Source organism: Vipera berus, assembly GCF_964194415.1.
Source record: "Vipera berus genome assembly, chromosome: 8".
Taxonomy (NCBI): domain Eukaryota; kingdom Metazoa; phylum Chordata; class Lepidosauria; order Squamata; family Viperidae; genus Vipera; species Vipera berus.
This window is the reverse complement of record NC_138211.1, coordinates 9,668,296-9,689,034: the sequence shown is the minus strand read 5'-3', so window position 1 is coordinate 9,689,034 and position 20,739 is coordinate 9,668,296. Positions and strand designations below refer to the sequence as shown.

The 20,739-nt window shown below is 43.1% G+C and overlaps 1 protein-coding gene across 1 annotated transcript; it reads right to left on the bottom strand.

The window, feature by feature from the left end:
* Nucleotides 1-11,641: 11,641 nt before the first annotated feature.
* Nucleotides 11,642-18,049, bottom strand: SPA17 (sperm autoantigenic protein 17). The gene is made up of 6 exons (XM_081334121.1): nucleotides 17,861-18,049; nucleotides 16,065-16,269; nucleotides 15,632-15,811; nucleotides 14,581-14,651; nucleotides 13,889-13,954; nucleotides 11,642-12,027 (listed from the first exon to the last, which is right to left on the bottom strand). The coding sequence occupies exons 1-6, from the start codon at nucleotides 17,873-17,875 to the stop codon at nucleotides 11,809-11,811; spliced, it is 756 nt and encodes a 251-aa protein (XP_081190247.1). The 5' UTR covers nucleotides 17,876-18,049; the 3' UTR covers nucleotides 11,642-11,808.
* Nucleotides 18,050-20,739: the final 2,690 nt, after the last annotated feature.

The following is a 20,739-nucleotide window of genomic DNA, read 5'->3' as shown; positions in this document are numbered from 1 at the left end:
GAATGGGGGAGTGAACTCTGCCATATGCACTCATTATGTTATCTGGCCCGATAATGAAATATCTGCAGGAAAAAGTACAGTAGCCCAAGAATCCAACAATGCAACCATAAGTTGCATTTACTAATTTGGCCCCCACAAATTTACCAGTTCATTTTCTTCTGATTTCAATGGGATCTATTTGCATTCAAGCCCATCAGCCACTCCTAGAGCAAAATCCATTTAAAGCTGTGGTTCATTTGGAGGAGGGTGCCTATTGTTCAGTTGTAGCACATGGCTGAGACGGTTCTCTAGTTCTTCTACTTGGATGAAAAAGACGTTGGCCTGTAGCCACTCTAAACATCGGGGCAATTACTGTCATGTTGATTACAATACTTGTCAAGTTGTGTTTGAATTTATATAAGGCTGAACAGCATGGCGTGTTGCAGTGGTGATGATGTTTAAAGACTAAGTGTTGATTTTTCTCTGGCAAACAGATCGCAATAAAGAGAGAGGTTGCTAAGAACAGTTACTGCACCAGCTGAGGTGAATATACTGTATACAAGAGCTTAGACACTAACCTATGTCTGGGTTTGAATCCAAAGCAGTCTTTCCCCAGCTAGATTTCCTTCCAGATATTCAAGACTACGCCTGTAAGACTTTCAAGTTAGAGTCTGGAAAGCAAAAAGGATTGTGACTGAACAAAAATTAAACCAGTCTCGTTCAGATGATGAAACCAAAGGATTCTAAATCCACTTTCTTTGGAGAAGAAGCTTTCTCTGAAATTCTTATGGTTTGGCTTCTTGCATTAGAAGCACAATTGGCAAAGGGGATTAAAATGTTCTGTCTTCAGTTCTGCGGCCTCCTTTCTACACTCTGTTTAAATGCTATAGTGTACATTGTGATGAGTTCCATTTATAGAGCTTTTGCAGACCAGGAAGCAGAGGCAGACCAGCAGACTAAAGAGAATGGCATAGAAAAATAGAATCATCGTGTTGGGAGAATCATGGAAGTCTTCTAATCCAATCCTCGGTCCAGGCAGGAATGATCAGATCAGACAAATAATGGTCCAACCTTTTTTTTTTTTTTGAAAACCTCCACTGATGGAGAACATGTAACTCCAGGATGATGACTGTTCCACAGCTTAACAATTATCACGGTTAGGAAATTCCTCCTTATCTTAAATTTTGATTTGTTTTTCTTTCCCTTCGTTAAGCTTCTGTTCATTGGTTTTAACCTTGGTTTTAATTAGAAACCTTAGTTCTTAGCCTCACCCTACCTTATGGGCATTATAGAGGATAAATACCCACTTCCATGTACAACCTCTCAAGTACAAGAAGGCTTGTCTCATGTCCTTTGCCTTCTGTAGGCCAAATATACCAAGATCTTGTAAGCAAGCATAATAGGCAGGGCTTTTTTTCTCATAGAATGCTCAGAATGGAGTTCCGGCACCTTTTTTGGATGGAATCTTGTAGGGTAGGCAAGGCGGGTTGTATGACATGTGTGAGTTCCGGCACCTTTTTCTTTTACAAAAAAAGCACTGATAATAGGATTTACTCTGTAAGTCCAACTTTGTTGTTCTCTATACTTTTTCTTCAGCATCCTTCTTATATTGACCAAAATTCAGCATGGTATTTCAGGTAGAGTCTGACTAGTGCAATATAAAGCAGAATTATTATTCCTCAAGCCAAGACTACATTGGCTCTTCTGCCAACTGCAGCACATTGCTGGCTCACATTTAATCTAGGGTTTATCAGGACACCCAGATCCTTCTTAGAAATCATACTGCTGAGCCAAGAACTGCCTATCTTGTTCCTTGTGTCTGGTTTTTGCTGCCTGGGTTAAGAGCCTTCCATTTCTCTCCGCTGAATGGCATATTAATTTATTTATTAAACCTCGATGCTGCCCGTCTCGCCAAGGTGATACTGTTGAACATTATCAAATCTAGCAACATCCCTTTGAACCCTGAATCTCTCTTCTGAGTTACTAACAATTTGTCCCACTTTGTATGATCTGCACATTTCCTGAGCATTCTTTCTATCCCTTCGTCAAAGCCATTCATAATGATGTTGAAGGCTTTCATGTCTAAGGCAGGACTAGAGCTGACAGTCTCCTGGTGATTGGCCCAAAAATCACCCAGCCGGTTTCTATGCCTGGTGTGTGTGTGTAATGAATTGGGCCTTTTACATGAACTGTTTTCACGTGTCTTTGAATGCTGCTTGAGATTGCTTAATTAGGGTGTCTGTGTAACGGTCGCTGGCTGCCCAGACATGCAGTTTCCAGGACGATCATTGGTTGGCTCTGGGGCGGGAATAGGCTCCTTTAAACCTATTGGCCGCCGCCTAGTGGCCAACCGTATAAGTAGCTGCGTAGAAGCCTCTGTTCTCAGTTCTGTTCCTGTTCTACAATAAAGCCATGTTCCTGTTTGAACCCTCTCATCTCGCCTCCTGCTTCCCAAGCATCCACTACACAACAGGGGGGTAGGGACTAGAACTCCCAGTCTCCCAGTTTCTACCCTGATGCCTTCATCACTGGAACCTCTCAATGCCCATCTTAATGCCCATCAATATAAATCTCTCCAGTCATCCAGTTTACAGAGAGGCTTTTCATCCAAAAATGAGGCCCATAGTGTGATTTTATTTCTTGGTTATTTGGCCAGCAAATCGTGATTCTGAAATAAAAGGTTTTATACCCCTTCTGAAATCCTCATTTTCAACAGCTCGCTGGTTGCAAAGTTTAGGGTTCTAACTCTTCCAAGTGTCATTCTTCCTTCTGTGTTTTGTCTTGACAGTGTTTTCAAGAATATTCATATTAAAATTGGCTCCTAAATAAAGATTCTTTCATTTCTGTGGCTCAAAGCCCAACAAAAAGGAGAGGTTTGTGTTTCTTTCAGTGGGTGTTGTAAACTCTGTTGATAATTCCCCCCCAGCGGGTGTGTTTTCTATTTGATCTTAAGCAGATGCTCTCACAATTCAGTTTTGGACGCGTCCAAGATTCCTGCTTGCTCAATATATAGCTTCTTTCACAGCTAGATTTCCCCACTATTTTTTGTTTAGTGTAAAAACCTCAAGTTCATATTAGGCTGAAGGAAGCCCAAGAGATTTTAATAAAAGAGGGCAGTTTCCATCCTCTGACAAAATGAATGGTGTCCTTTGGCCACCGCTTATTTGTATTCAGCTCTTCAGTCCAAATGCTCATAAAACAGGGAACAGATCAATGCACAGTTAATATACATCCATAGACAATTTTGCTGGACTATTCCAAATTTTCCAGAAGACTAGATGCCATTTTATGTTCAGAATCTTCCTGTATCTTCCCATTGCTCTTCTGTTTTTCTTGACCCACAACATCTGTTATGAAAAAGGAGATGGTCTCCTCTTAAAAGTTCAGTGTCATTCAGCAGCCTTATTCTGCATGCCTAGTTCTATTGCTTTTGTGGCTTTATACAAAAGTGGAGACCTTCTGGATCTTCTCAGGTGGCTAAACTACAAATTCCAGCAGCTCTCAACACCGACCATGCTGGCTGGGTGCTATGAATCCCAGATAATTAGAGATTTACAGAAGTAAAGTTTTCTAATCTAGCTCAACATCTGGTGCTAGATGTACATTATTTCCATGGATTGTCATTGTCACCATCTGACATGCATTTTTCAGCTCCCCAATCTAGCTTTGTTGCCTTGGGCTACCTGGTTTACTTCAAAATGCTAATCAGATCTTAAACCTGCTTAGATTTTCAAAATCAGACAGGTCAGATAAGTACGTGTATAGTGAGATCTTTGGTGTTCTCTGAATTTGGTGGTTTTCTTGCAGACCTTTCATTACCAAAGTAGGTAACATCATCAGTGCACCGATGATGTTACCTAGTTTGGTAATGAAACATTTGACCACACAGGTGAAGCCTGAGCAAATATTCCCATCTATCAGTAATACCATCACAACTAGGGCTTTTTAGTAGTAGGTAGTTCTCTATTTAAAAGTATCTTCTATTTTTTCCAGTCTGGGTCTGGTTGAAAAGGAGGACAGACATCCCAAAAGAGAGTAGGGATCTTAATTTCTCCTTCCTTAACTCAAACCTGGCTCAAATATAGGCTGACCATAGACCAGACATGTCAAACTCATGACATCACGTGATGTCGTGCAACATATTGGAGCTTTTTCCCCATTGCCAGCAATGGGGTGGGCATGGTTTCATTGTGACGCGTCCAGTCTGCGGGCTGGCAGTTTGACACCCCTGCCATAGACTATGCAACAATCTGTTGAATTTCTATTTAAAGCCTAATAATTATGTGTAGAATTTTTTTTTCTGTAGCAGATGCAAATTACATGCAAAACTTGGTCCTCTATGACTTATTTTTAGATGATATTGTTTTTTGTACCACCACCTTAGATGTATCTTTTAGTCCACTTTGCCTTTGTGAAGCTACAGTAAACCTTAGGAGGCAAGACATAAATTGGCTGGGAAAGGGTTAAATCTGCCACCATGCAACTTATTTTTTTTTAAATAGTGAACTATAGGTGACATGTTGCCATGAGAACTACATAACTAGCCAATTGCTTTTTGATACTCTCAGAGAACGTTGTAAATGTGAAAACTGAGCTGAGCTGTTGATATAGACTTCCTTCCTTTCCCAGTTAAAGAAGAAGCAATTCAGGTGTTGTGACAGAATGTGGGAAAGACCTTGGGAGATATGGAGAGGAGATGCTGCTTAGGGAACAGTTAGGTAAGAGGGAACATAGCCTGCAGCTGGATAGTAGTTGGGGCAAGAAACTCAAAAGGGACCCTCCCTCAGACTTGCAAAATTCTGTTGGTGTAGCTTTACAATAAAATAGAATTAACTTATCTGGTCATGTTTTCTGTCTGAACTACCTGGGAAGACCGGCAGGTGTTTAATGGCATTTAGAGAGAGATTGAAGTGTGGAAAGAGATTCTGAAATCTTTGGGAACTTTACCCTCTTAGAAAATAGGTGATGGACATGTGAACTGGCAGAACCTCAACCACCCGTTGAAACATAAGCAATTTCACACCACATAGTTTGTCTGACTGCTCTTTAGAAGGCCAGATCCTGAAGCTAAAACTCAAATACTTTGGCCACCTAATGAGGAGGAAGGACTCACTGGAGAAGAGCCTAATGCTGCAAAAGATTGAGGGCAAGAGAAGAATGGGACGACAGAGAATGAGGTGGCTGGATGGAGTCACTGAAGCAGTAGGCCTGAGCTTAAATGGACTCCAGAAGATGGTAGAGGACAGGAAGGCCTGGAGGAACGTTGTCCATGGGGTTGCGATGGGTCGGACATGACTTTGCAGCTAACAACAACAACAAGATTGTCTCATCCATCCATCCAACCAACCAACCATCCATCCATCCATCCACTTATCTACTTAGTTGTCTATCTATATTATATGAAAATAACTCTAAATGAATATAAAATAAGTGACAATTGATTTTTAGGAAGCTCCTTCTCAATGGAGCCAATCCTGATAATGGTGATGCTTTGGATCTTCGTACTACTCAGATATATACAACAAGACAGTGAACATTTTACACGTGTCCATTCAGCTTTAAAGGGAGGGCACTTCCAAATGGCATAGCTTCTACTCCTTAATCCAGGGCTCTTCAAAGTTGGCCCTTTTTATGACTTGTGGACTTCAACTCCCAGAATTCCTCAGCCAGGCATGCTGGTTTGAAGTTTGAAGATCCGTGCCTTAATCCTTCCATAGTATGTGAAATGGTGCTGCGGGTCATCCTCTGTCCTATTGATCTGAGAAGCTGATGGGAACACAATGTACCAGTCAATTTTCTCCTTCTAGATGAAACAATAGGTGGCTGCAACAACAACAACAACAACAAAAAACTCCTTAAAGTATATTCAATTCTTGCTCTGCCCAACTATTGTCCATGTTGGGACAACAAAAAAGCTTCACCTCCACTTGGCACTCTCCCTTCCATGTTTTCAGTACATGTTGTGTGGGCTGGTCAGACCTGGCACAAGAAACTTGAATATTTATAACGGGCTCGGAAGGCTGGTTATCCAGCCCTCATTCTTTCTGTATGGAAAAACACCATTCAGAATTGTGAAGTGGCAATAGACCAAGTCATCCATTTTGCAGTCCAAGGCTTTTTTTTTTGACAACTCCACCATTCTTCTTGGAGGTTTTGGCACAAGGGGGCGAGTGGGGGATGGGGTGGGGTGACAAGTTCCAAACACAGTGTGTACTTTACATGCTGCAGGAACTGGAAGTTATCGTAAAAACAATACTGTGCCACCACTGATTTTTTTTACCCCGATTCTGTTTGAATAACCAGAGCCCACCCATGGACAAAACCCTTGTCAGGTTCACCCTTGTTAGAGCTCACTATGTCTCTGATAGGACAGGTGAAGCTTAAGAGTCAGCAGGACAGGTGAGACCATAAATCTTGTTCACAAGCCCTGTGAGCTTCCCCAGTACAAAAAGCAAGATTGCATTTTATAACTTTTCCTTTGCCATTTGAGTAGGATTGCAGTTGAGACAGAAATAAATTGTCTCAGCTGCTGAATTCCACAAACAGCTTTTGAACTGGCACAGAATCCTCTGCGGAAGTGCCCTGAATATGTACCAGCTCCTTTAGTTCAACCCACATTCTCGGATAAAGTTCCTTCTAAATTCCTTTCTGCCCATCCTTTTTTTTTTTTTAAGAACTGGAATGCGGTTAATGCCCAACTGGACAGAATGCAGTTTTTGACCTGGGATTACATTTCCCATTATTCTGAGACAGATTATAACATTTGGAGAGACCCAGATGAGATTGCCTGGTATTATTCTATTCTTAGTCCATATCAGTTTCACAGTTTGAGTAGTTTTGATCTGTATCTGTGTGAACAGAAATGCGAAGTATATAAATAATCAAAATCTAAGTTTTTTTTCCTTCCTGTATGCTCTTATAAATGTGCTTTATCCTAAATGACACTTGCAGTTGCCTTTTGCAATGGAACAGGAAAGTCAACATCAAAACCCTTCTAATTTGCAGGCTCTGCATGAGCTTATTGCAATGTGTACATTTTCTGTTATATTAGTCATGGTGATTATGTGGTAGATGAATTCCTACCGAGCAAGTTATTGTTATGTTGTTTGAAGAGGAAGAACAAGTCGTGCTGAAGCCCCTTTGTCTCCTTAATCCAAACTATTTCAGATTCACTATTAAGTTAATTCCAATTTTCTGTGCTTGAAAGCATCCTTTTGTTAAGGTCTACTAACGAGGCAGATAGATTCACCCCAAATAAAGCAAGCCCCTTAAAATGGTGATGTCTTTACCACTCTCACATAACAATGACTAATGTGTGACTGCCTTCTCCTTTATTTCGTGGCACAGCATCAAAGATCAGATACGAACTGGTTGACTTGAAATTTCACTTTGATGGCACTGGAGAAGAACCCACATTTCTAGTTGCTTTGGAAAAATACATTTCCTGGTGACTCCCAATCTTCTCTGTCCTGGTGGGCTATTAGCTTTACTAGCGGTTGTTACTAGCTACAGTTGCCTGAACAATTGGAATTAAAGGCCCAATATGTTTGGAACCCTGACAGAAAGGTGATGTTCAGGCAGTTCCCACATACAGCTGCCCTGCAACTTCTCAAAGAATAGATGAGGAAAAAGATATGATCAAACATTTAGAGAAGAACTGGAGGGTTCTTAGAGGGCAACTTATCCATTAAGGCTTGCTAACATTACAGATGAAGAAACATCATGAACTTCTCTCTTCTTTCCTTCCAAAAAGGATGTCCTGTACAACAACAAAAAAAGATGCAAGTGTAGGAACATACAACCATTATAAACTGAAGGCCCTGCTGGGTGAAGCCCTCTGTGCAATTCCAAGAAAGAAGCAGGGGCATCGCACAATTAATCATCCATTCTGAAAGCACTCTTTGGGTGTGCAGTTAATAGGCAAAGTGGCCGTCTCAGTATCTGCATCTATTTCTTGGTTTCATGAAGCATTCAAATTTCTCGATTCTTCCATCGTTCTGCGTTGTTTCTAGGTTTATCTTCACTGTCACGCATTGCGTCTGATTGATGCAAGATCCTTTTTAAAAAACCTGTTGGAAGGGCTGGGTTAGTAGGAAGCAGGATGCTTGGAAAATCAATGACTTCGGATAAGTCGCTTCTGCTAATAGGACCATAGAGCCTATTGGTTTTCTTTCTGGAGAGTTTTCCTCCACGCTTATGAAGGATGCATGGCTGATACGTTTCCACCTTAGAAGACATGGCCTCTATACTTGCTCAGAAGCCTTCACTCAAACTCCCAACCTCTTCCTCCTATAGTATTTTGCTTCTTTCCCCCATTACATATTCTCAAAAGCATGAAATAATAGCAGATGTCTTGTTTCTACCTCACAAAGAGCTTTAAAAGCCTCCTGGGATGCTAGGAGACTAAATTTAGAACTGCAAGAATCATCTAGGTCTGGAAAGACACATGCAGATCATTTTTCTAGCGCTTCCCTTGGCAGGAAAAAGCTCTTCAAATAAGAGTACAACTGTTCCTACCCTAAATAATGAAGCTCTGAGTAAGATCGCTCTCTCGTGCCCTTTCTCTCTCTCTCTCCCAGGTAATCATGAGTAATAATTAGAGAGGCCTCAGGGATGTATCTAATTATTGGTGGTAATTTATTAAGTTTTCATTAAACAAATGTCGTGATGAGCCAATCTTCTGCCCCAAGAGCACGCCAAGGAACTCTTTTGTTCCTCAATTATTGGTTTAGAGACAGACTGTTCGAAAAGAATGGAAAGTGATTGTTACGCCTGGAATACATCTTGAAACCTACATCCTCATTTCAGACAGCCTGGAGAGAGAGAGAAAATGGTGCAGACACGAAAAACAATAGAATTCCACAAAAATCTGCTCATTTTTGCTTCTGCCTATCAATTATCCGCATACGATCTTGCACACAATTGCAGAGCGAAGATGTTTTTTAAATAAAATGAAATGAAATGAAAATAAAACAGGTTCAAAATAAGGAAGTGTAATTTCTTCAGAACTAATTGTGTCTGCTTTTCGAAATGACATTTCCTTTGTTCCACATTCCAGTTCTTACCAAACGTCTCCAAGGAATGTAATTAAGACATGTTCTGGAAGAGAAAAGTATATGCTAATCTTTTAATTCAGACTGCAACATCTTGAACACTTAGGATGGGGAGGAGGGAATAAACTCTTCTGATACCAATGAAATGTATTTTTAAATATATGGATGAAGAATCAAGCTATCAACTTTTAAAGAAGCAGAGGCACATCTCAGAGGTAATACTGACTTCCCTTCAAGATGTCTGTAGGGAATGAAATCTAGACAGACTTTGAAAAAAATGTATAAAATAAAATGTATAAAATAAACTGGTGCAGAGTGCAGCTGCACGGGTAGTGATGGGAGCACCCCGATACTCCCATATTACACCCCTCCTGCGTGAGCTGCATTGGTTACCGGTTGCCCTCTGGGTGAGATTTAAGGTGCTGGTTCTTACCTTTAAAGCCCTACATGGCTTAGGCCCAGGATACTTGCAGGACCATCTGCTGCCGGGAACGAATTCCCATCGCCCAGTGCGCTCACACAGAGAAGGCCTCCTCAGGGTACCGTCGGCTAGACAATGTCGGCTTGCGACCCCCAGGGGAAGAGCCTTCTCTGTGGGAGCGCCAGCCCTGTGGAACCAGCTCCCCCCTGAGCTTCGGATGGCCCAAGATCTCCAGTCCTTTCGCCGCGGCCTCAAAACACTCCTTTTCCACCTGGCTGACCTAGACTGACAGGGATTTTAATTATATTTACAATTCTAACTTTATTCTTTATTTTAATTTATTTCAAATTTTATTTTTTAATTTACTGTACAGAGACCTTTAAGTTTTGATGTTGTTAGCCGCCCTGAGTCCCTCGGGAGATAGGGCGGGATATAAATCCCATTAATAAATAAATAAATAAATAAATAAATAAATAAATAAATAAATAAATAAATAAAATAAGGCCAACAAAAGGAGTCAGGTTGCAAAAAAGGGGGACCAACAGAACAAGATTACTGGAGTTACATGCACAAAAAATGTATAGAGGTTTAAGTGTGGATATTTTATTTCTTCAGATTTTTCATTCTCTGCTGGAAAGTATCAACGTTGTGGAAACTGATACCAAAGGCTTTTTTGGAACCCTTGTACAGGCAGTCCTCGACGTATGACCACAACTGAGCCCTAAACTTTTATTGCTAAGTGAAACAATTTGTTAAGTGAATTTTGCCCTATTTTACAACCTTTCTTGCCACACTCGCAAGTGAATTGCTGCAGTTGTTAAGTTAGTAACACAGTGAATCTGGCTTCCCCATTGACTTTGCTTGTCAGGTTGCAAAAGGAGATCAGGTAACTCCGGGATACAGTGACCGTCGTAAATATGAGTCAGTTGACAAGCATCCGAATTCTGATCACGGGACCGTGGGGATGCTGCAAAGGTCCAAAGTGTGAAAAATGGTAGCCGTTACTTTTTCCAGTGCTGTTGTAACTTTGAACGGTCACTACCTTGTTCTCCCCCCCAAAATTTATTTATTTATTATTTATTTATTTGTTTGTTTTTATATACCGCCCTTCTCCCGAGGGACTCGGGGCGGTGTACAGAGCAAGGTAAGTATACAGTAAAACAATAGTAAAACAAATGAAACCCCAAAATCTATCAGGCCAGGCCGGCTTGCTGGAACAGGTAGGTCTTTAAGTCACGCCGGAAGGTGCGAAGGTCGGGGGCCATCCGGATTTCGGCAGGCAAGCAGTTCCAAAGGGTTGGCGCACCCACCGAGAATGCTCTCCCCCTGGGGGCCACCAGCCGGCATTCTCTGACCGGTGGCACCCTGAGGAGGCCCTCTCTGTGGGAGCGCACAGGACGGAGGGGTGTTGACGCTGGCAGTAGGTGCTCCCGTAGGTAATCCGGACCCATGCCATGTAGGGCTTTGTATGTCGTCACTAGCACCTTGAATTTCACCCGGAAGGCAACTGAAAATAAGACCTAACTGGAAAATAAGCCCTACCATGGCTTTTCAGGGTGCTCGTAATATAAACCCTAACCCCCAAAATAAGCCCCAGTTCAGATTGTCAGCCAGACGGACGCATTTAGTACTCTATTTTCCCCAAAAGAAGGCCTAATTGGAAAATCAGCCCTAGCACAGGGGTAGGCAACCTTGGCTCTTTTATGACTCGTGGACTTCAACTCCACAAATTCCTGAGCCAGCATAGTCCACGGGTCATAAAAGAGCCAAGGCTGCCTATCCCTGCCCTAGCATGATTTTTCAGGATACTCGTAATATAAGCCCTATCCCAAAAATAAGCCCCAGTTAAGATTGTCAGCCAGGCAGACATATTATCATATTTCCCCAAAAAATAAGACCTCACCAAAAAATAAGCCTTAATGCATCTTTTGGAGCAAAAATTAACAAAAGACCAGGTCTTACTTTCGGGAAAATACAGTAAATGAATGGTTGTTAAGTCAAGGACTTCCTGTATATGATGCTGTCCACGAGACAATGTCATGATAGTCTGGTGTCACGCATATGAGCCCTAATCAAGCTGCAAAGGTTGGTTTTTTTTCTTATATTGGCAAGGATTAACTAGCTTAAAGGCTCACTAAAGCCGAAGCAAAATAGAAAGTACCCATTACACGAAAAGATCTTTCCACATGAAAACAGGGTCAGTTTATTGATCCACTGATGAGCACCAAGATTGCATGCAGCTCTAAACTGTATGGTTTATTTGATAAACTTGGCAGGTTGTTTCTAAGCAGACCAGTGGGACTTTGCCTTACGCCTGTTTGAAAATGGGACTGTTGATGGAATGGGTGGGTCTGATTATTGTGCTTCTTTATTAGGCTCACTTGATACTTCCTCCTGCCCAGCTTCTTTGTCTGTCTCTCCAGGTGCCTTCCCTTCTTCATCTTCTCCTTCTCCTTGGCCTTTCGCTTCTTTTCTTGCTTTGTATCCTCGGAAAATGGACTGGATTTTTATAGCAGCTTGTTCCTCCGATAAGGTCCCTTCAATATCCACAACAGGTTTGTCTTCTTCCACCACCTTTACAATTTTAAAAAGAAAATCAAGCCCACCGGGTTTCAAAAAGGGGTGCGGGGGGGGGGGGAAGGGAGGGAGGAAGAACAAAAAAAAATCAAGCTACGATACATATGAATCAGTTTTGTATGAATCAGCCTACTTTAGAAGACTGGTGCTGAAGCTAGGTGGGGAGTAATATGCATCGTGCTTTTCTTTCATTTTTAAAATATATATTCTCCCCAGTCACTCCCCCCACCCCCAAAAAAGTCAGTAAGGATATTTTGAATACTAGACTCTGCAAATACCACTTGGGCAATTTTTGCACAGTTTTCAAAGAAAGTTTTGCCTGGTAAGTAAAGGTAAAGGTAAAGGTTCCCCTGCACATGCGTGCAAGTTGTTTCCAACTCTAGGGGCCGGTGCTCATCTCCGTTTCAAAGCCGAAGAGCCAGCGCTTGTCCGAGGACATCTCCGTGGTCATGTGGCCGGCATGACTAGACGCCAGAGGTGCACGGAACGCTGTTACCTTCCCACCGGAGTGGTCCCTATTTTTCTACTTGCATTTTTTACGTGCTTTCGAACTGCTAGGTTGGCAGAAGCTGGGACGAGTAACAGGCGCTCACTCTGTTACGCGGCACTCGGGATTCGACCCGCCAAACTGCCGACCTTCTGATCGACAAGCTCAATGCCCAAATTAATGCTTAGATAATGCCAATTGTTCATTCAACAGCAAGCTATCCCTATTTGGAAAAAGAAAAATACCAGTATAAAAGATCCTAGGATGTAGTGGTCAAATTAACCAGTATCTGGCTTGTCCATTCGCTGTTATGGAAGCTCCCTGCTGAAGCTGAATTGTTTTATTTGTCTGATTTTTAGACCACCCATCACCAAAACCCCTGGGTGGCCTACAAAATCTCTTAATGTTACTTGGGGTGAAAAACAGGAAGAGGGAGCATTTCTTACATGGGTGCGCTGCTATAGCAAGGATATAGTAACATAAATCATAAAGGTGATATAAATCTAACACTAAATAAAAAGTACAGGCTGCAATTTCACACTATCTGTGTCTTTAGTTTTATTTCTACAGAAAGAATGCAAAGGGCAAAACAGACAAAGTTGAAATAGTTTTAAACTGTGATCACTTCACAGGGTAAATTTAGCAGTGCTCAAGGCTGCTAAATTTAAATTTAAAATGCAAGTAGAAAAATAGGGACCACTACGGTGGGAAGGTAACAGCCTTCTGTGAGCCTCTGGCGTCTAGTCATGCCAGCCACATGACCACGGAGACATCCTCAGACAAGCGCTGGCTCTTTGGATTTGAAACGGAGATGAGCACTGGCCCCTAGATTTGGAAACGACTAGCACGCATGTGCGGGGGAAACCTTTACCTTTACCTTTTTAAGGCTGCTAAAATATTGCACAGGATTTTGCAATGGGTCTTGATGGTTAAAACTAGTGGGATTTAAGAAGCATTTTAAACTGTGCTCAGAGTTGGCATTCCTAATTTTCTTCACACATATCTCCACTGGAAATTCATAGAAAAAGGAGTTGCATTTTTGCTTTATTAAATAAATCCAAGTCTAGAATATGAGTAACACAGAAGAGGCAATTTTAGTCTTGAGGGGAAGTGTGGCTTTTCTTTATGCCAAACAGTTTTGAAGAGGGAGTATTTACTAGTTTTAGTGAGAGAAAAAATCTTTCAATTGTTTAAACTTCCAAAGGAAAAATTACTAATGGGCCTTCATCATTTTTACCCTGGCTGCATCATGTATAAAATTAATGTTGGCCTCTGTGAGAGTAGACAACCTCACTAAGGATTTTTAGGCACACCAAAGTCAGCAACTATTATCTACAATAAAGGCTAGCTTACAAAAGGTATGCAATTACTTACTGGTTTTCCAGTGATTTCTTCTTTCCCTTCCTTTTTAACTCCATCTCCTGGTGGTGCAAGTTCCTGAAAAAGCAGGAGGGTATTATTGATCCATAGGAGCCTATTGGTACAAATGATTTCATTTCCCCACCGAATTCTGACGCAAGTAAAACCTTAAAGACAAATAATTGGAATGCTAACTGAGCACATGGTGACAAGATTGCTAATTGTTTGCCAAGCTCTCATTGTTCCATATATAGAGAATCCATTCAAATGAAGTTGTATGGTAGTTTGTTGCTTCATAAGGAAGCAAGCGATTTCAGTCCTTTCTATGGGTGCAATTAAGCATGACAAGTGGAGATTTTAAAACCATAACGGTCATAGGGTGAAGCTGGTGAACCCGAATTTCAGTAGTAGGGGAAATGTTTCGATTTCCCCTCATCATTTTTCTAAATAAGTTTTTCACAAGTCTTTGCTGTATAAATGAATTATTGTAACTGCCCAGAGTTGCATGACAGAGAGATGAGCAGCAAATAAATTGAATAAATAAATAAATAATCCCCACTCCTTTGGGAAATATGTCAGTGATCCTAACTAACCTCATGGCTATTATTTTTAATCCGGATTTTAGTTTGATTCGAAGTCCTGCATGTCAAAGTGTGTGTGTGTGTTGGGGGGGAGGGAATTGTTTACTATATAATAATACTTACATTGAAAGCACGGTTATTGTAGAATCGGTCCTCTAGTTTTGCTCCCCATTCAGCTGGATCATATCCAGTTTCTGAAAAGACACCATTTAAAATAAATAAATACTGACTTCTCTTAGGAAGAAAAAAAAAAGCTTCCTGGACAAATGGCATTTAATGAAATTGGGAATCATAATGACACTTGACATTCCTTTAAGAACAGTGGACATTTCTTAACTGAAAAAAAGGTAAACCGCCGCAGGTAGAGAGCGCAACAGCTTTTCAATTAGGTGTGATAAAAAGGGGAAAAACGGTCTAGGACAACTGGTCCTCGCTGTCTCGCTATGGCCATCTTGTCGCAGGACAGTTCAACAAGGGATAACTCAAGAGAGGGACAAGTGAATGGCTGGGACTCGCACGCTTTGGCTCACCCCAGCCTGAAGGACTTCTAACTTGAAAATTCCTTCAAACCTAAAACAAGGCAAGGCCCTCTGCAATTCACTTGTCCCACTGTTGAGTTATCCCATGTTGAATAGTCCCGCAGCGAGTACGCCGGGGTGAGCTGGCTGTGGCAAGATGACTATGGTAAGCCAGCCAGGCTGAGTTGGCCACAGCAAATTGCCTCATTCCAAGGAAAAAAAGATATAATACTCTTTATAGTAGGCAGGATAATAGGTCAAAACTGAAACACATTTCGCCCCTCCCCTCACTAAAAAAATTAAATATATGATAGGATGTTATGCTTGAAGGATGTGTGTGTGTGTGTGTGTGTGCATAGTAAAAGAGATAACCCAAACCTACCAATCTGAGCATAAGAGAAAGAAGGGACTGAGCATTTTAGAAAAGCCCCACTCAGAACCTACATATTGGCTAAACCGGACAGCACTTCATCAAGTTTTAACAAAGAATCCCAGTTACTTTCTGGATGGTGCCAAAACATTCCTGGGAAAGAAAAATGCCACATGATGGATACCTAAATGAGTGAATACTGGGGTGTTTGTTTTTTGCAAACCAGATGAAGCCCAAGAATGCAGATATACGTTAAGAACCTTGAATACAGTCAATTAATACTTACTTTCTCTTTCGATAAGGAGAGATTCAAAATACTTGGCGGCAAAAGTTGGTATATCATCAGGCTGGTTTCTTAAGACTTCCCTGGCAAGCCCTTCAAGCAGGTTGGCAAATCCTGGAGGAATGCGTTGAGTGGTGTTTGAGAACGGAATAGCCATTGTTTCTCGACAAGCTTCTCTTATACCTAGAGTTCCATTTACAAGAACAATTAGTAAGACTTATAATCTAAAGAAGTTGGACCGTAAGAAAGGCCGAGAGCCAAAGAATGGAGGCCTTTGAACTATGGTGCTGGAGAAGACTCCTGCCAGTCCCTTGGACTGCAAGGCATTCAAACTGGTCAGTCCTAGAGGAGATCAAGCCTGACTGCTCTTTAGAAGGCCAGATCCTGAAGTTGAAACTCAAATACTTTGGCCACCTAATGAGAAGGAAGGACTCACTGGAGAAGAGCCTAACGCTGGGAAAGGTTGAGAGCAAGAGAAGAATGGGACGACAGAGAATGAGGTGGCTGGATGGAGTCACTGAAGCAGGAGGCGTGAGCTGAAAGGGACTCCAGAAGATGGTAGAGGACAGGAAGGCCTGGAGGAATGTTGTCCATGGGGTCGCAATGGGTCGGACACGACTTCGCAGTAACAACAACATAATCTAAAGAAGACATTAAATGTTGGATAAAAAGATAAGGTAAAGGTTTCCCTTGTACCATCGTGTCCAACTCTAGGGTCTGGTACCCATCTCCTTTTCTTAGCCAAGGCGAGCCCAACCCACCTGACAGTGTGATATTGTGGCAAAATTATAAGGAGGAAGTGTATCTTTGCCACCCTGAGTTACTAAAGGCAGAATAAAAAATAAATCTGAATGACAAGCTCACACTATTTAATCTTTTTAAAAATTACCACAAAGTATCTGATTGTAACATTTTAAACAAGGAATTGCTCTGATCTGAAGCAAACTATTCGTCAGGATCACCCAAATCAACTGGAAACAGATAACTAAATTTAGGAACGTAGAGAATTCACTAAGTTTTCTTGAATTGACTCTCATATAGAGATAAACATGTCTATTTGCGACTGCATGCCTGCTCAGGTTTCGGCTTTACAACAGGCGTGTCCAACCTTGGTAATTTTTGAAGACTTGTGGACTTCAACTCCCAGAATTCCCCAGCTAGAATGAGGATGGAAGGCTGTGGAATTCTGGGAGTTGAGGTCTGGACATCCCTGCTTTACAGCATTTTACTTTACCCTTCTTAGCGACATTTACTATTGAATAGGCTCATCAGATTTTCCAGCGAAAAATATGGTATAAAGCAAGGCTACAAAATAGGAGCCTGCTTAAGACATAGAAGCCAGAATTTTTGCCCTCAGCTTGTTTGCAAAGAAATATTGTTCTATTACAGACTCAATTTTGTGGTCTTTTGACTCAGTATGTGCATTCCCCCCCCCCCGCCACAAACACACTGTGCTGGGACTGAACCATTGCTGGATCCCTGCAAGGAGGTTCATCTGGAACCCACAACTTCTCCCAGTCAAACCCGTGACCCTGCTTGCTCCTTTCCAGATACGCTCAGATGTAGCGCCCAGAATTCCCAGCCATGCTTGCTGAGAACGATGGGGGCTGTATTCATGTATCTCTGAAAATCAGGGAACAGAACAATAATGGAAGCCTCTTCTTCACGGGGTGAAATACAGGTAGTCCTCGATTTACGACCACAATTGACGTCGCTAAGCGAGACATTTGTGAAGTGAGGTTTGCCCCATTTTACCACCTTTCTTGCTAGTTATTAAGTGAATCACTGCAGTTGTTAAGTTAGTAACACGGATTGTTGGGGGCAATTACGCTGACTTTGTAATAATGCCGCTTGGGGTGTGTGTGTGTGTGAAAGCCCTAATAAGCAGGCATATACATAGAATGAAGGCTACTGGTAAGCTTGTAAGTCGCCCTGAGTCTTCAGAGAAGGGCGGGATATAAATGGAATTAAAATAAAAATAAATAAATAAATAAAATAAGTGAATCCGGCTTCTCCCATTGGCTTTGCTTGGCAGAAGGTTGCAAAAGGGAATCATGTGACCCCCGGGACGCTGTGACCGTCGTAAATATGAGACAGAATCTGAATTTTGATCGCATGACGATGGGGATGCTGCAATGTTCATAAGTGTGAAAAACGGTGGTAAGTCACTTTTTCCAGGGCCATTATAACTTTGAACAGGCCCTAAACGAACTGTTCTAAGTCGAGGACTACCTGTACTCTGCCCATGCTCAACGGCGCTCTTGTTCTGATGCAGCCAGGTCCCTGGTTCCTGCCCTGCCTGCGCCCCTTCCTTCCCAGCCTGGAGCTAACACCTCCAGGGGAGGCGCTCAGCGGCCCAACGCCGTCCCGTCCTCTTCAGCTCCCCGGCCGGTCAGGAGGATCTTCACCAAGCCTCCATTACCCTTTTACTCCTTTGCCCGCAAGGACAGAGACCAGCGTCCTTCCCGTTGCTTAGCAACTCCAATTAAGACGGCAAGCGGAGTGGGCCAATAGAGCGGAAAATCGCGCGGTAGGCTTCTTCTTTAGGCCGGTCCACCCCGCCAGCTGATTGGCTGTAAGCTCCGCCCTTCAGCAACCAAACCCTTTCCCCCCCCTCCTCCTCCTCCTCCTTGAGCCCGCCCCCAATTAAAATCCGATCCCGCCCAAGTGCCTCAGCGCAGTTGGCTTCTCCTACGGGAAGTCGGCCTACCCCGCCTGCCGATTGGCTGTAAGCTCCGCCCTTCAGCGACCAAACCTTTTCCCCTCCTCCCTCCCCTCTTGAGCCCGCCCTTAAGTAAAATCGCCTCACCGCGTCCTCGGTTCTTGTTTTGGGCGCCGGTGGAGGAGGCGGTGGCGCGGCCGAGGTTTTAAGGTCCGAGCGGGGAGCCTACGCTCCTTAGTACGTCCTGTCAGGGCCCATGGAGTTGGGACTCTGCGGGCAGGGCGCTCCTCAGGCCGCGCTTTAGACGGGCCGCGGGGCGGTGGCGTCACAGAGAGGCCGCGGTGACGTCACACACCAGGCCTCTCGCCAACCTTCGGGCGGGAGAGTGGGGAGGGGGGGTCTCAGGGCAGGGCCTCCGCCCGGCGCCGTCCGGGTTAAGCCAGCGGCGCAGCTGTTCCATCCCCTGTGGCTTTGCAGATGGGGTAGGCCACGAGGGCGGAGATGGGAATTGCAATCCAAGATTTCCGGAGGGGGGAAGGGGAGGGGCGGGCGCCAGGTTGCAGAAGGGGATATTAGAGCAGATAAATTAGACTCCACAGAGACGAGGCCGGGTTCGCCCATCAAGGCGGCACAACGTTACCTTAGCACAGGGGTAGGCAACCTCGGCTCTTTTATGACTCGTGGACTTCAACTCCCAGAATTCCTGAGCCAGCATGAGGGAACTATGGTCCCCTCATGACTCATGGACTTCAACTCCCAGAATTCCTGAGCCAGCATGGCTCAGCTTGGAAACCTCTCCCTTTCCCCTCAGCATGGCTGGCTGAGGAATTCTGGGAGTTGAAGTCCACAAGTCATGAAGGGGCCATAGTTCCCCCATGCTGGCTCAGGAATTCTGGGAATTGAAGTCCACGAGTCATAAAAGAGCCGAGGTTGCCTACCCCTGCCTTAGCAGGTTGTGAGCATCCCTCGGCCGTTTCCCTGTTAGGCTGCTGTGCGGATTTAGTCCTCTTGGGACTTATTCCACATTTAGGTTCTTTTTGTATACATTGTATATTTTCCTTTGGTGCTTGCATTTTAATTTTATATCTGTAAGGGTAAAGGTTCCCCCGCACATGCGTGCTAGTTGTTTCCGACTCTAGGCTCATCTCCGTTTCAAAGCCGAAGAGCCAGTGTTTGTCTGAGGACGTCTCCGTGGTCATGTGGCTGGCATGACTAGACGCCAAAGGTGCACGGAACGCTGTGACCTTCCCACCGTAGTGGTCCCTATTTTTCTACTTGCATTTTTACGTGCTTTTGAACTGCTAGGTTGGCAGAAGCTGGGACGAGTAACAGGTGCTCACTCTGTTACGCGGCACTCGGGATTCGACCCGCCAAACTGCCAACCTGATCGACAAGCTCAGCGTCCTAACCCACTGAGCCACCGCGTCCCTTTTATATCTATACCGATAGCTATATATACATACGCATATACATATGAAAATTACCTATTATATATAATGTAAAATTAAAATACAAACGTTAAAGGAAAAAAAATGCCCCGCCCTTTGGCGTTTGTATTTTTAGTTTTTGAATAGTACAGACAATAACACGATTTATCATTTATGTATGAACTCAATGTATACCCCAAATCTCCGTTGCTAACGTATGTCTGTATGAACCAAACTGGAAATGACTGTACTGTCATAGGCAAAAATGAGTGATTTTTTCTCACCATCCTTTGCACCAGCACAAAGAGGATCTGCTATGCCGGGCTTTTCCCTGGGATGTGTGTTTTTTTGCTTCCCAATCTATCCAGCACTCTTGGCGTGTCCTGGGGGTTCCCATATGAGTTTGCACACATGTCCTCCTCCCTCGAAATGCTTGGCTGAGCTTTCAGAATATTATGCAAGCCATTCTTTTGCAGGAAAAAAGGGTAAAGTTTCATAGAGGGGTGTTGGTAAGTGTTTACACATGAAAGCATTGTGTGGTTTATGAGGATTGTGTGCAACTTGATTGTGTGCAACTTTGTGAATAAACCAGTTGGTTTTTTTAAAAAAATTAAGGTAGGCAACCCAGCCCTCTACTTACTAAGCCCAAGTTGTGGATTTGCATAGTTACAAGCGCCAATAATGTACCACTGAGATAAATTGGAATTCAAACAAATTTCCAACTGCTTTGCTATCCTTACAGCATTTTTTTCTGCTTCAGAGGCTATTTTTCCTCAAATTCAGGAAGCACATTTTCAGAAGAGGCACAAGTCATAAGGCGATCCTGTGGGTCAGATTTAGCTTACAGTCAAATAGCCTTTTTCATCTCGGCCTAACGCTTGAAACTGTCTCGAGCATTATCAAGGATTGATTTCTGCTGGGTGGTGACAAGGTTGCCATACCTATAAACAGCTGTGTTACTTTCCCCCTACCAGTCCTATGTTACTTCATGGCTTGGATCAGCCCAATGTGAGGTCACAAGG

What these genes read in the sequence shown, in the direction of transcription:
- SPA17 (XM_081334121.1), bottom strand. An exon ending in CAGCGTTAGGCTCTTCTCCA is followed by an intron (nt 15,812 to 16,064) that starts GTGAGTCCTTCC and finishes ATGGAACTCTAG; the next exon opens with GTATAAGAGAAGCTTGTCGA. An exon ending in TCTCCTTATCGAAAGAGAAA is followed by an intron (nt 14,652 to 15,631) that starts GTAAGTATTAAT and finishes GTGTCTTTTCAG; the next exon opens with AAACTGGATATGATCCAGCT.